This window comes from Hemitrygon akajei, chromosome 5 (assembly GCF_048418815.1).
Source record: "Hemitrygon akajei chromosome 5, sHemAka1.3, whole genome shotgun sequence".
NCBI lineage: Eukaryota > Metazoa > Chordata > Chondrichthyes > Myliobatiformes > Dasyatidae > Hemitrygon > Hemitrygon akajei.
Window position 1 is genome coordinate 99048366 of NC_133128.1, and position 15039 is coordinate 99063404.

At 42.4% G+C, this 15039-nt stretch overlaps 1 protein-coding gene across 1 annotated transcript in view; it reads left to right on the forward strand.

Annotated features, from left to right (window-relative positions):
• Positions 1-15039, forward strand: part of sema5ba (sema domain, seven thrombospondin repeats (type 1 and type 1-like), transmembrane domain (TM) and short cytoplasmic domain, (semaphorin) 5Ba) — a 607738-nt gene that overhangs the window by 174401 nt on the left and 418298 nt on the right. Inside the window, exon 3 of the mRNA XM_073046134.1 lies at positions 5570-5763. Within this exon, the coding sequence (XP_072902235.1) occupies positions 5622-5763 (142 nt within the window). The 5' untranslated portion in view covers positions 5570-5621. The remainder of the gene's footprint in view (positions 1-5569; positions 5764-15039) is intronic.

Genomic DNA, 15039 nt, shown 5'->3' on the forward strand with positions numbered 1-15039 from the left:
CCTTCTTAACAACACACTCAATCTGCGCAGCAGCTTTGACACGGACCCCAAGATCTCTCCGATCCTCCATGCTGCCAAAAGTCTTACCATTAATATTCTGTCTTCAAATTGGACCTACAAAGTGAACTACTTTACACTTATCTGTGTTGAAGTCCATCTGCCACTTCTCAGCCCAGTTCTGCATCCTAGCGATGTCCCACTGTAACCTGTGACAACACTCCAGACTATCCACAACACCCCCAGCCTCTCTAAGTAAATAAATAATATCAACTTCCAACAGATCCACGAAGATGTTGACACTAAGGAACTTGAATCTGCTCACCCTTTCACCATTGAGCCATCGATGAGACTGGTGTTTGCTCTCCTGACTTCCCCTTCCTGAAGTCCACAATCAATTCCTTGATCTTACTGATGTTGAGAGCAAGGTGGTTTGCAACACTACTCAATCAGCTGATTGATCTGTCATAACCGTGTACTCGAGGATGTGTATTTGTAATGGTGACTGATGTGTACAGAGTAAGATCCCACAAACTGCGATGGTAATCTGTGCTGGTGCTGTCGCTGGAAGGGTTAACACCTAAGTGAGGTGGGCACTGAGTTCATTGCTGATGTAGTGCTGTTGACAGGATAGGCAGTTGATTGGGCAATAACAGTGGGGCATTAGTTTCTTAGTGAAAGTCACTGACCGGACTCTAACAGTGAAGCTTTGCTGACGGCATCCCTGAAGTGTTGCCACATTTCTGGCATCAACATAGCATGCCCATAGCTCACTAACTCTAGCTGTACATGGAAGGAAACTGGAGCACCAGGAGTTAGCCCACGTGTTCACAGGGAGAGCATGCAAACTCCTTATAGACAGCAGCAGGAATCAAATCCTGATCTTACAGTTACCTACTGTAAAGCATTGTACTACCATACCCCACTTCCTTAGTTGATGTTAGAGATGCCTGCAACTGCTGGTGCAGGATACAACCAGGTACCTGTGCTCTCTTGGTTAGTGAGTAGACAGAGTAGGATGAGAGACACTACTCCTCTCCATTCCTCCTGCATGAAAGTACAATGCTGTTTGAGGGTCCCTGAAAATATTCAGTCTTCCTGCATCTCAGTTACTTTATGCAGTGATTTGATTAATGCGTTTAAAATTAATTTGATCAACCTTGAGAGCCTGATGCAGTATTTACACAGCAAATTAATAAATGGGTAACATTTCAGGTGAATTAACTGGAGAGTTTCTGAACTGAAAGGTTTCAAATAGATGTTTGACCTACACTGACCTTCTGGGAGATTGATCCAGGGTCTCAATGGCTGATGGAAGGCCAGATTAAGTATTATTAGTGCAGCATGTTCTGTTTATTACCTCTGTCTAGCCACGTCTTCTCGCTGATTGGCATCACAAACTGTTTGCGCCTTACAGAGCAATACATTGACTGGGGATTCAAAAGAAGAATGAAACCATTGAATCAGCATTTGAGATGATCATGTATTGAACTAATTTAGTGCCTTACTTTGCAGATAGATGGAGAGAATGTCTCTTTAAACACAAGAGATTCTGTGGTTTCCTCTGTACTGGTGAGACCTGATGTACAGTAGATTAGGATACTGTTTGGTCAAGCACCTTTACTCCATCTGCAAAAAGCAGGATTTAGTTTTACCATTTTCATTCTAATCCCCATTCCCATTTTGACATAGCCTCCTCTATACAGCATGAAGAATAACTGAGTAACCTTCAACCTAATGGTATGAATATTGATTTTTCTTACTTCCAGTAATTCTTAACCCTCCCCTTCCCTCTTTTTCCATTCCCCACTTTTTCTCCCCTCCTACCTCTTCTCTTCTTCTCATCTGCCAGTCACCTCTCCCAGATGCCCCTCTTTCATACATTTCTCCCAAGGTCTACTTTCCTCTCCTATCAAATTCTTTCTTCTTCAGCCTTTTCCACCTATCACCTCCTAGCTTCTCAGATCATCAGCCCTCCCCCACCAACCAGGCTTCACCTATCACCTCTGAGCTTATACTCCTTTCCCTCTCCCACCTTCTTATTCTGCTTTCCTCCCCTTCCTTTCCAGTCTTGATGAAGGGTCTCAGTCTGAAATGTTGGCTCTTATTTCTCTCTGCAGATATTGCCTAACCTTCTGAGTTCCTCCAGTACTTTTTGTGGGAATGACTTTTTGTTGGTTCGAGAGTCTAAGACACACACACACTCAAACTTCTGCTATCAGATTTCTGAACGGACAATGAGCCCTTGAATACTAACTCACAATGTCCATTTAGGAATCGATGGCAGAGGGGAAGAAGCTGTTCCTGAATCACTGAGTGTGTGCTTTCAGGCTTCTGTACCTCCTCCTGATGATAACAATGAGAAGAGGCATGCCCTGGGTAGTGGAAGCTGCTTTTCTGAGGCATTTCCCTTTGAAGATGTCTTGGATACTACAGAGGCTAGTACCCATGATTGAGCTGACTAATTTTATAACTCTCTGCAGCTTACTTTGATCCCGTACAGTAGCCACCCCCCATCCCCAATTCCAGATGGTGATAACGCCTGTCAGAATGCTCTCCATGGTACATCATGAGAAGTTATTGGGTGTTTTAGCTGCTAAACCAAATCCCTTCAAACTTCTAATGAAATATAGCCATTGTCTTGCTTCTTTATAATTGCATCGATATGTTGGGACCAGGTTAGGTCTTTAGAGATCTTGACACCCAGGAACTTGAAGCTGCTCACTCTCTCCACTTCTGATCCCTCTATGAAGATTGGTTCATGTTCCCTCATCTTACCCTTCCTGAAGTCCACATTCATCTCTTTGGTCATACTGACATTGAGTGCCAGGTTGTTGCTGCGATATCATTCAGCTAGCTGATATATCTCGCTCCTGTACACCTTCTCAACTCCCTCTGAGATTCTACCAACAATGGTTGTATTGTCAGAAAATTTATAGATGGCATTTGAGCTATGCCTAGCCACACAGTCATGGGTATTGAGGTGTGCCAGTGTTGATCATCCGTGAGGAGGAGATGTTATCATCAATCCACACAGAAGTTATAAAGAAGGAAAGACAGCGGCTATACTTTATGAGGAGTTTGAAGAGATTTGGCATATCAACAAATACACACACAAATTTCTATTCTTGTACCGTGGAGAGCATTCTGACAGGCTGCATCACTGTTTGATATGGAGGGGCTACTGCACAGGACCGAAAGAAGCTGCAGAGTGTTGTGAATTTAATCAGCTCCATCTTGGGTACTATCCTACAAAGTATTCAGAACATCTTCAGGGTGTGGTGTCTCATAAAAGCAGCATCCATTATTAAGGACCTCCAGCACCCAGGGCATGCCCTGTTCTCACTGTTACCATCAGGTAGGAGGTACAGAAACCTGAAGGCACATACCCAGCGATTCGGGACCAGCTTCTTCCCCCTGCCATCTGATTCCTAAATGGACATTGACTCTTTGGACACTACCTCACTTTTTAATATACAGTATTTCTGTTTTGCATGTTTTTTAAAAATCTATTCAATTACACATACTGTAAATGATTTACTTATTAATTTTCTGAATTTTTTTGTTATTATCTTTCTGTCTCTGCTAGATTATGTATTGCTTTGAACTGCTGCTGCTAAGTTAACAAATTTCACGTCACTCGTCAGAGATAGTAAACCTGATTCTGATTCTCTTCTGAGACTGAGGTCAACAGTTAAGAAGTCAAGGATCCAATTGCAGGGGGAGGTACAGAGGCCCAGGTTCTTCAACTTCTCAATCAGGATCATGGGAATGACGGTATTAAATGCTGAGCTATAGTCGATGAACATAGGTGTTTGTATTGTCCAGGTGATCTAAGGCCATGTGAAGAGCCATTGAGATTGCATCTGCTGTAGACCTCTTGTGGCAGTAGGCAAATTGCAGTGGGTCCAGGTTGTTGCTGAGGCAGGAGTTGATTCTAGCCATGACCAAGCTCTGAAAGTATTTCATCACCGTAGATGTGACTTAAGGACTATTTCATGTACTGCTGCTGCAAAACAAATTCATGACGTATGTCAGTGATAATAAACCCACTTTGATTCTGGCTATGTGATTTAAAATGTACAACCAGGTATTTGAAGACAGAAAAATGGAAACATCTTTATATGCAGGAGGTCATAGCATCTAGAGCACTACAACACAGAAACAGGCCCTTTGGCCTGTCTAGTCTGGGCCAAGCCATTATTCTGCCAGGTTCCCTTGACCTGCACCTGGACCGTAGCCCGCCAGATCCACTTCATGCTGTTGTATAAAGATAAAAAGAAAGATAAAGGTCAACTTTATTTTCATGTCCATCGAAACACTCATTTTGTGTTGGTGTCAAAACCAACAGAGTTGGAGGCTGTGTTGGGAGCAGCCCACAAGTGTTGGCATGCTTTTGTGGCCACCATAACGTGCAGACAATTTACCAATCCTAACCCCTAACCTATACAGCTTTGTGGAATGCGGAAGGAGGCTGGAGCACCCGGATGAAGTCCACGTGTCTGCGGGATGAACTTCCAAACTCCTTACAGACAGCGTTGCCAATTAAGCTCCAATCTTACAACTGCCACTGTAAAACATTTTGCTAACTGCAGTACCCCCATACTGCCCATCCAGCATTCCCCTTCCAGCTTTTCCCCTTCAGAATTCCAGTACGCAGTGTTTTGCATTTGTGTTTTCAGCCCCCACATTCCACAGAATTTGCAGCAGAATTTTGGATTTGAGGTTGTAAGCCTGAGGTGTTCAGACTGTGAGACTGTGGGCTCCAGGCTTGAGCTGAGCTCCACAGGGACACTGGAGGAGCTCAACATCTTATGTGGAAGAGAACTGTTTATTAGATGAAATATAAATGAGCTTTACTGTGATGTGCAATCTTCTTGTAGCTACCATCGCCACAGTTCAAGACAACTACTTCCCTTCAACCTACTGACACAGCACTGGGCCTGTACTCGCTGGTGTTTAGAAGACTTGGGGGGGGGGGGTATATCTCTTTGTAACCTATCAAATATTAAAAGGCCTTGATAAAGTGGACATGGAGAGGATGCTTCCTATAGTAGGGGAATCAAGGACCAGAGAGCACAGCTTCAGAATAGAACAGTCCCTTTAGAATAGAGATGAAGGGAAATTTCTTTAGCTAGAGCAGAGATCCCCAACCTGAGGTCCACAGAGCCCTTGGTTAATGGTAAGGGTCCATGGTATTAAATAGATTGGGAACCCCTGAGTTAGAGGGTGGCAAATCTGTGGAATTCATTAATGGAAGGGTGAAGCAGACTCAATGGGCTGAATGGCTTAATTCTGCAACTATGTCTTATGGTCTGACCCTATTCTTTGCAGTTTAGCAACACAATGGCCGCTCTGATCATTTTGCATTAAAATTGACTTTGCGTTTTCTTCTTGTTCTAATTCTGTTCTTGTGAATTTTGATTACTTGATGCTATGTGTCTGTGATACTGTTTTCCATTGCACTTGTGTGTACATGTACTCTTGATGTGACAATTAACTTGACTTTGATTTTGACTGCCAGCATGTTCGTGAATGTTCATAGTGGATAATCTAATCTGTTTCCTTTCAGACACATCTCCCAAATCCCACCACATTGGTAGCTAAGAGGATTGACAGCTACCATGGGGAACCAGCGACTGGTGACCTGCTGTCTGTCTATCCCGTGTTTCCTAATCCTCATCAGCGGTAACGTCCTCGTTTTCATGAGTGCCCAGCACCTTGCGCAGTGTGGCAGGAAGGAGCATCCCATGGTCCTCTTCAGAGGTGAGGAATGGAACCATTAGCTCAGCTCATTTCTGAAAGTGAAGCATTTACATTTGCGTCTATCGTCTTTGAATTCCATCTTATAAAGTCTTTTTTTGAGTTTTTGGTTTTTATTGTCACATGTACCAAGATAAAGCATATTGTTTACACAGATTAAGTCATCTGGAGTCTGAACCTTATTGAATTGAATTGACTTTATTTCTTACATCTTTCACATGCATGAAGAATAAAAATCTTTACGTTACGTCTCCTTCTAAATGTGCAATGTGCAATAGTAATTTATAATAAATAGAACAGTCAGTGTAACATAGAAATACACTCAAATCAGAGTGAGTCAATCAGTTGGATGGTCTGGTGGAAGAAGCTGTTCTGGAGCCTGTTGGTCCTGGCTTTTATGCTGTTGTACTGTTTCCTGGATGGTAGCAGCTGGAATAGATTGTGGTTGGGGTGACTTGGGTCCCCAGTGATCCTTCAGGCCCTTTATCACACCTGTCTTTGTAAATGCTCTGAATCATGGGAAGTTCACAAATACAGATACGCTGGGCTGTCCACACCACTCTCTGCAGAGTCCTTTTGAGGGATGCCTGACCCTGAGAATAAAGTCATAATCCATTTTCAGAAACCTTGCATCCCACCTAACCAAACTTCTAGCCATGCTGTAGTTGTGTTTAATTCTGAGATATGGTTATTTGGTCTTTGCGCTTAAGGTTCAAGATGCAAAACTGTTTGTTGTCATTCTTTTGTGCAAGAGTGTAAAGGAGAAGGAAATGATTGTTACTCCTGATCTGATGCCACATAAAAAAATAACAATAAGTATAAACTACACAATAAAAATCAAATAAACCACAATAAATAGAAATATAAAAGCAATCCTATGTATATTTTGACACTGACGGGAAATGATAAAGTGACTTTTGGCAAGAGGAACTCTTTGTAGCGGCAGCAGTGACTGTGTCAGTGTAGGTGTGGGATGTGGAGTCCAAGTGTAAGGTGGCAATGCATCAGGGGATGAAGGGTGCTGAGGAGCTGTGCAGAAGAGTGGCTGATGTGGATGTAGGGTGGTGGGGTGGGCTAAATCATGGTGGAAGTGTTGATTACCCTGTTGTTGATCAGGACTAACATAACACCCCTAAATCCCGGACTAAACTGCAGTTGTGGGATACATTTCCTCATCCAAGGGGAGCACCCTCTGTATCAGCTCTTTCTTAGAAAACCAATCACTGTACCTCATCCAGCAGTCACCAGTGACCTGTGACCAAATGTTATGGCCACAGGAAGGGTCAAGAAGTTGGTTGTCCCATGGTAAGAGACTCGAAGTTCAAGGCAAATTTACTATCAAAGTACGTATATGTCACCATATATTACCTTAAGATTCATTTTCTTACAGGAATTCACAGTAGAATCAGGAAATACAATACAATACAATCAATGGAAACTACACGCAAAGACTGACAAATGACCAATATGCAAAAGAAGACAAACAGTGCAAATTTAAAAAAGAGTAAATAAATAACACTGACAACTTGAGTAGTAGAGTCCATGAAGGTGAGTTTGTGGGTTGTGGATGTTCAGTGCTGAGATGAGAGTTAAAAGTTGAGAGTTATGGGGCAAAAGTTTATGGGTAACACAAGGGGGAACTTCTTTACTCAGAGAGTGGTAGCTGTGTGGAACGAGCTTCCAGTAGAAGTGGTAGAGGCAGGTTTGGTATTGTCATTTAAAAACAAATTGGATAGGTATATGGACAGGAAAGGAATGGAGGGTTATGGGCTGAGTGCAGGCAGGTGGAACTAGGTGAGAGTAAGTGTTTGGCACGGACTAGAAGGGCTGAGATGGCCTTTTTCCGTGCTGTAATTGTTATATGATTATATGAGTGAAGTTATCCCCTTTGGTCCAGCAGCCTGATGAACCAGAACCTCATTTATTATCACTGACATATGTTATGGAATCCGTTGTTTTGTGGCAGCAGTACTGTGCAAGGCGTAAACAATAAACAAATAAATAACAATACACACATATGTATACATAGTGACCAACACAGTCCGAGGATGTGCTGGTGGCAGCCCACAAGTGTCACCATTCTTCCGTCACCAACAGAGCATGCCCGGAACTTACTAACGTGAACTTGTATGGTTTTGGACTGTGGGAGGAAACTGGAGCACCCAGACGAAAGCCACACAGTCACAAGCAGAACATAAAAACTCCTTAAAGGCACCAGTGGGAATTGAACTTGGGTCGCTGGCACTATAAAGCGTTATGCTGACTGCTGTGCCGCAAGGTTTTGATTGTATATCATCCAGACAGAGCATTTCATGCAAGTGACACAGTGTTACACGTGATTTACACAGAGCGTATATAACGATAGTACAAAAGGAAAACAGCGTGCAGAGCAGTTATTGCCAAAGTACAGAGCAGGTAGACAAATAAGGTACAAGAACAACAATGCGGTAGACGGAGATATTGAGAGTTTACTTTTATTGTACAAGAGCTGTATTCAAGAGTTTGAGAGGCTGTTTAGTGTACTGTTCTTTCTGTGTAGAAAATCCAACACCGAGCAACACATGAAATGTAGCAGAAACTCAGCAGGTCAAGCAGCATCTGTGGAGGGGAATAAATAGTCAAAGTTTCAAGTTGAGGCCCTTCATCGGGACTTCCATAGATGCTGCTGGACCTGCTGAGTTCCTCCAGCATTTTGTGTAGTTGCCTTGATTTCCAGTACAGTATCTGCAGAATCTCTTGTATTTCTGATGCAGACAAAGAGTGCATTGAGCAGAGTCAGTAGCCTGTTAGAAAGAGTGCTTGCAGCTTATTCCGTAGGTCATGGAGAGGATGTACCTGATTGTCCATAAAGGTAACAGTTTGTATAGTGACTCTATCACCATCAGGCTCCTGAACAGCATCTACTGTAAACTCACTTTCAAGGACTCTACAATCCTGTAACATTTATTTACTTTTTTTATTATTTGCATGATTTGTCTTCCTTTGCACACTGTTGTTTTGTATAGGTTTTCATAAATTCGACTGAACTTTATTTTTCAGTGACAAGAAAGTGAATCTCATGGTAGCATTTGGTGACGTACAGTATATGTAGTTTGATAATAAATTTACCTTGAGCTTTGAGCTTTGAAGGCAGCACTTTTTCCCTCAACTGAAGGCGAGAGGTCCAATAAAAGTTACCTGACTGGGTTCTCTAATCTTCAATGTGTCACAAGGCAAATTCTTCTTTTGTGGGTCCAGATGATGAACCACAGATCACATAGTTGCAACAAAAGCAGATGCTCTCTGATGTAGCCAGTATCTCACTGCATCTCACCATTTCATCTGCTCCTGGATGTCCTGCTCCCCCTCTGGGCTGCAGATGCTATCTGTAAATAGCACTACCTCTGTTGATCACACTCGCGGTTTCTCTCTTCGTCAGATCAGATCCAGTTAGTTTACTGTCGGGGGCAACGAATTTCCTTGCTCATGTGAAACTCACAGAGTAAACAGTATGTGTGGTAATAATAAATACAACAATGAGCATTAAAACACCAGAATATTGTGACGGGCGTCATCTGAGGTAGCGCAAAAAAGAAATGCGGAAGCCATAGTAACGGAATAACCAAGCTAGTCCATGAATGTGGCTGTACCATGTTCATTAGTCTGGTCATCCGAGCTTTCAGGCTCCTGTATCCTCTCTCAGATGGGAGAAGAGAGAAAATGGAATGGCCAGTGTGACAGGTGGACTGGACAATACTGTTAGCCTTTCTGATGCAATGCACTGTGAAGAGAGACAGGATAGGAAGATGCAACAATTCTGTAATGGACTGGGTAGTATTTACCACTCTGCAGGTTCTGTCAGATTAGAGCAGAGCCGTTGTCACACCAGGCTGAGATGCAATCCATCGGGATGTTTCCTGTAGATGCTCGAGAGTGGTAGCATAGTGGCTAGCACGGTGGCTTTACAGTGCTAGCGATCACTGAGCCATCACTGTATGTTCTTCCTGTGACTGTGGGGATTTCTTCTCAGTGGTCCAGTTTCCTCCCGCATTCCAGAAGATGTACAGTTAGGACTTGGTTTAGTAGGTTGTGGGCATGCTATGTTAGTGCCGGAAGCTTGCCAACACTTGTGGACTGCCCCAACTCAATTTGATTTGACGCAAAATGACACATTTCACTGTATGTTTTGATGTGCATGTGACAAATAAAGCTCATCTTGACAAGCCAAGTCTTCTCAGATGGCTAAGGGAGCACATACACTGATGTGCTATCTTGATCACCATGTTAGAACGGAGGGAACTGGAGAGGTTGCTGGTGAGATAGATGCCTGGGAACCAACTTTACTGCAACCCCACTAATGAGGACAGAGTTGTGTTCATCACCCTGCTTCCTTAGATCGACAACCAACTCTCTTACCATGTCCAGGTTGTTGTTCCGATACCATGTCCTTCCTATACTCTGTCTCATCATTGTTGTTGATGTGACTGATTACTGTGGAGTCATCAGCAAACCTAAAGATTGAGCTGGTTTTGTATTTCTGCACACTGCCATGGGGATACAGGGAGCAGATCAAGGGAATGAGAATCTAGCTCAGTTGAAGTCGGGGTGAATGAAATGATATGATGAATTCTAACTGACTCATGTCTGCCAGTCACTGTAGTCACAGAATTATGGAGTTACATAACACAGAAACAGGCACGTTGGCCCAACTGGCTCATTCTGACGAAGAACAAGATTCATACGTAAGTTAATCCCTTTTGTCAATATCCCAATGAGCTTTTTCTATCTATGTACATGCCCAAATACCTTTTAAATGTTAAAGTGCTTTCATTAATCATTTCCTCTGGCAGAGCATTTCATGTAATGGAAACCCCCCCAGTATAGTTGAAGAAGTTCCTGTTTAACCTGACCCTCTGGTCATTAATTCCCAAACCTGGGTAACAAGACTCAGTGCAATCATGCTGTCTATGCCTCTCCTGATTTTATACACCTCTATAAGATCACCACTCATTCTCCAATGAATACAGTCCTAACCTGTTAAACTCTCTCCCTAACCCAGTCCTTCTAGTCATTGTAAATCACTTCTTCACTCTTTCAAGATTAGTAACAGCTCCTGTGTAGCTGGGCAAACAAAACTGGACACAGTATTCCAGATGTGGCCCCACTAATGTTTTGTACATAACATAACATCCTAACTTCTATACTCAATGCCTTGTCTGATGAAGACCAATGAGCCTTCTTCACTACCCTATCTTCCACATTACATCAGGGAATCATCTACTTGGCAAACTTCGATAGATGTGTGGTGGGAAGTGTGCTGACTGGCTGCCTTACAGCCTGGTATGGGAACACCAATGCCTTTGAGTGGAAAATCAAAAAGGGTAATCAAAAAACACAAAAAGGGTAGTGGATTCAGCCCAGTACATCACGGGTAAAGCCCTCCCAAACATTGAGCACATCTACATGAAAAGTTGCTGTAGAAAAGCAGCATCCATCATCAAAGATCCTCATCACCCAGGCCGTGCTCTTTCTCACTGCTGCCATCAGGTAGCAAGTGCCCCAGGACTCTCACCACCAGGTTCAAGATCAATTACTACCCTTCAACCATCAGGCTCTTGAACAAAAGGAGATAACTACACTTCTATTTGTGGTGTTCCCACGACTGTTGGTCTCACTTTAAGGATTCTTTTATCTTGTTATTTCATGCTTGGTATTTATATTTGTATTTGCACAGTTTGTTGTTCATTGATCCTGTTTACAGTTACTGTTCTATAGATCTGCTAAGTATGCCCTCAGGAAAAAGAATCTTGGGGTTTGTATGTGGTGACACGTATGTACTCTGTCAATAAATTTTACTTTGAACTTTGAACTCGTGCTCCTAGGTGTCTCTGTTCTACAACTCCCCAGAGCCCTAATGTTCACTGTGGAGGTCCAATCCTCACTTACCTTTCCAAAGTGCACCACCTCGTACTTATACAAATTAACTCCATATGCCATTCCACAGCCCACTTCCTAAGCTGATCAAGATCCATCTGTAAGTCTTGATAAACATCTTCACTAACAATGTGACCACTTCTTTCAAGGGCATGGGAAGTCATGTTCGATAGATCTTTTTGAACTTTTTGAAGAGGTAACCAACAGGGTAGGTGAGGGTAGGGCAATGTAGGTTGTCTGTTTGTCTTTAACAAGGCCTTCAACAAAGTTCCACATTTATTTATCTTATTTTATTTATTGTGTGGAATTATTTAAGGCAGAGATAGATAGGTTCTTGATTAGCCAGGGCATCAAAGGGTATGGCGTGAAGGCAGGGGTGAGGGGGATGACTGGAAGAGTTGGATCAGCCCATGATTGAATGGCAGAGCAGACTCAATGGGCTAAATGGCCCATTTCTGCTCCTATATCTTATGATCTTATCTTACGGTCTAATCTGATTATGCTGAGTATGAACTAGTCCTGAAACTCTTGACGAAGTAAGGACAATGGTATATTTCAAGAAGCAAAGTAAATTTATTTCCAAAGTGTATATATATATATATACACACACACACACACAACCATATACTACCCTGAGATTGATTTTCTTGCAGGCATTCACAGTAGGACAAAGAAATACAACAGAATCAATGAAAAACTACACACAAGGACTGACAAACAATGTGCAAAAGATAAACTGTGCAAATACAAAAAAAAATGAGTGAATGAATTAATATTCAGAACAAGAGTTGTAGAGTCCTTGAAAGTGAGTCCATAGATTGGGGAAGTTCTTCAGTGTTGAGGTGAGTGAAGTTATCCATGCTGGTTCAGGAGCCTGATGGTTGAAGGATATGAACTGTTCCTGAACCTGGTGGTGTGGGTCCTAAACCTCCTCCTTCCTGACGACGGCAAGAGGAGAACATGGCCTGGATGGTGGGGACCGATGATGGATGCTGCTTTCTTTTGGCAGCGCTCCTTGTAGATGAGCTCAGTGGTGGGGAGGGCTTTCCCTGTGATGGACTGTGATTTACAAAGTGTGTTTATTTCGAAAGCCTGTCCTTTCAGTCCTTTTCATCCTGTTCCATCCCACTGAAGGTTGCAGAACTCATGATACACTTTAACATGCACAGAATGCTGGAGGAACTCAACAAATCAAAGTGCAGCGTTGCAATGGGAAAGATTCCCATTTCCACTCATGGGAGAATCTCAAATGAGGGGACACAAAGTTAATTTAAAACTGAGTTGCAAAGAAACTCCTTACAGACAGTCAACATACACAAAATGCTGGAGGAACTTAATGGGTCAGGCAGCATCTATGGAGAGTAATATGCGGTTGATGGTTTGGACCGAGACCCTTCATCAGGATACAGCTTGTTGTATCTTCCTGCTCAGCTTTTGGAAGAACTTCCAGCATCCAAAAAAAGAAACTCTGGAAATTTCAAAAGCATGCAGCCCTGCAGAAATAAATGTGCCAACATGAGATCTGCAGAGGTCTGGAATAGTGCAGTATTGAGAAAGATAGGATCCACTTTCCTTTCCATTAAGTGACTATTCTCCATTTAAAGATATTCTTTGTTATGGTGATCCGGATCTGTCTGCTTTCTTTGCTTTCATTCATCTTGTAAAGAAAGGAGTGTGTGTATGCTTTATATATACTGGGCACCAATTCAGAAGTCTGGACTATTGATCTAGAATACTGACATCAAATTCCATCACCCCATTGGGTCTGCCATGTTACTACAGCAGAAACTTTATTTCATTGGCTAAAAGCTCTTTGTGTGCGTGGGGAGAAGGAGGTCCTGAGTTTCTGAAAGGTGCTATATAAATTTAGCATGAAACGTCAACTTTTTATTCCTCTCCATAGATGCCTTCTGACCTGTTGAATTCCACCAGCACTTTGTGGGTTGCTCTGGATTTCTGTATATAAATGTAGGTTTCTCTTTTGCCCGTGCTTTTGAGTGAGTTTGCTGCAGTGCTGGCCATCCTCTCTGGAGAGGTGTGAAGGGAGGAGGACAGGTGAAAGGGAAGGAAGTGTGAGATTGCACGTCTGACCTTTTGAATCATCAGGCTCCTTGTGCAGCTTGGTTAACTTCAGTCCCCACAACACTGAACACAGCCTGTGGACCCACTTTCAGCGACTCGACAACTCGTGTTCTTTATTTATTTGGATTTGCACAGTTTGTCTTCTTTTGCACATTGGTTGTTTGTCAGTCTTTGTAGTTTTTCCTTGATTCTATTGTATTTCTTTATTTTTCTGTAAATGACTGCAAGAAAATGAACCACAGGGTTGTATATATGTACAGTACCTTAATAACGATCACAAACACAGGCATTCAGCTTGGCCTGCTGAGTTCCAGCATGTTATGTGTGTTACTTTGATAACAAATTTACTTTGAACTTTAGAAGGAAGGCTTAAACCATTCAAAGCCACTGGCTGTAAAACTGCAACACTTCTCATCCATTTGGGAGTTTTCAGACCAACTTCAGAAAATACTTCTGGTCTTGGCCTGAGTTTTGGATTCCTTTACAGGAATTTCGTATTACCCTGCAATAGTGGAAAGAGCTGAGATTGGTATTGGATTAGTGAAGATGGGTAAAAATGTTATTTCAGCCCTTGATAAAAGCACAGTTTCTACAGTAACATCTTCTGGTTTATATAGGCAAAGTATTAGCATTTCACAGAGATGCAACATCTGAACTTTTTGACTTCATTCCCTTGGTGTTTCCTGACGTGTTTACAGAGACTTAATATGCTGAAAGCGGTCTTTTACGTGCAAACTGCAGTTAGAGTGTGAGTGAGAGAGAGACGGAGGGAGGGAGGGGAGAGAGAGAGGGGGGAGAGGGAAGGAGGGAGAGAGGGGGAGGGAAGGGAGGAGAGAGAGAGAGAGAATTGATTGAGTTTGTGTATGTGAACATAGTAGGGAATAAGGAAACAGGCTATTCAGCCCATCCTGCGTGATAGATTTTAGTACTTTTGTGTGTATGTTGAAATTAAATGGTATCATATAGTTTGAGCTCCTGTGAAAGTGCCGGTGAGAATGTGATAGTTTGAATTTTGGTGAGTCTATATATGATGCGTGCACATTTGTGTGTGGAATGAATTACAGGTATGTGCATGTTAAGGGTGTGTGTGCCATAAAATGTATATGTTTGTGCAATAGATTTCGTTCATGATGAAAGTATGTGTGTGTAAGTGTATGTGGCAGATGATAGAAATTGTGTTTATATGAATAAGTTTGATAAGTTTTTGTGCTTGTGAGATGGTGTGTGAAGGAGTTGATGTGTGGAATAAAATTGTGTATGCGTCTCTCTCTGTGAGTGTGTGTG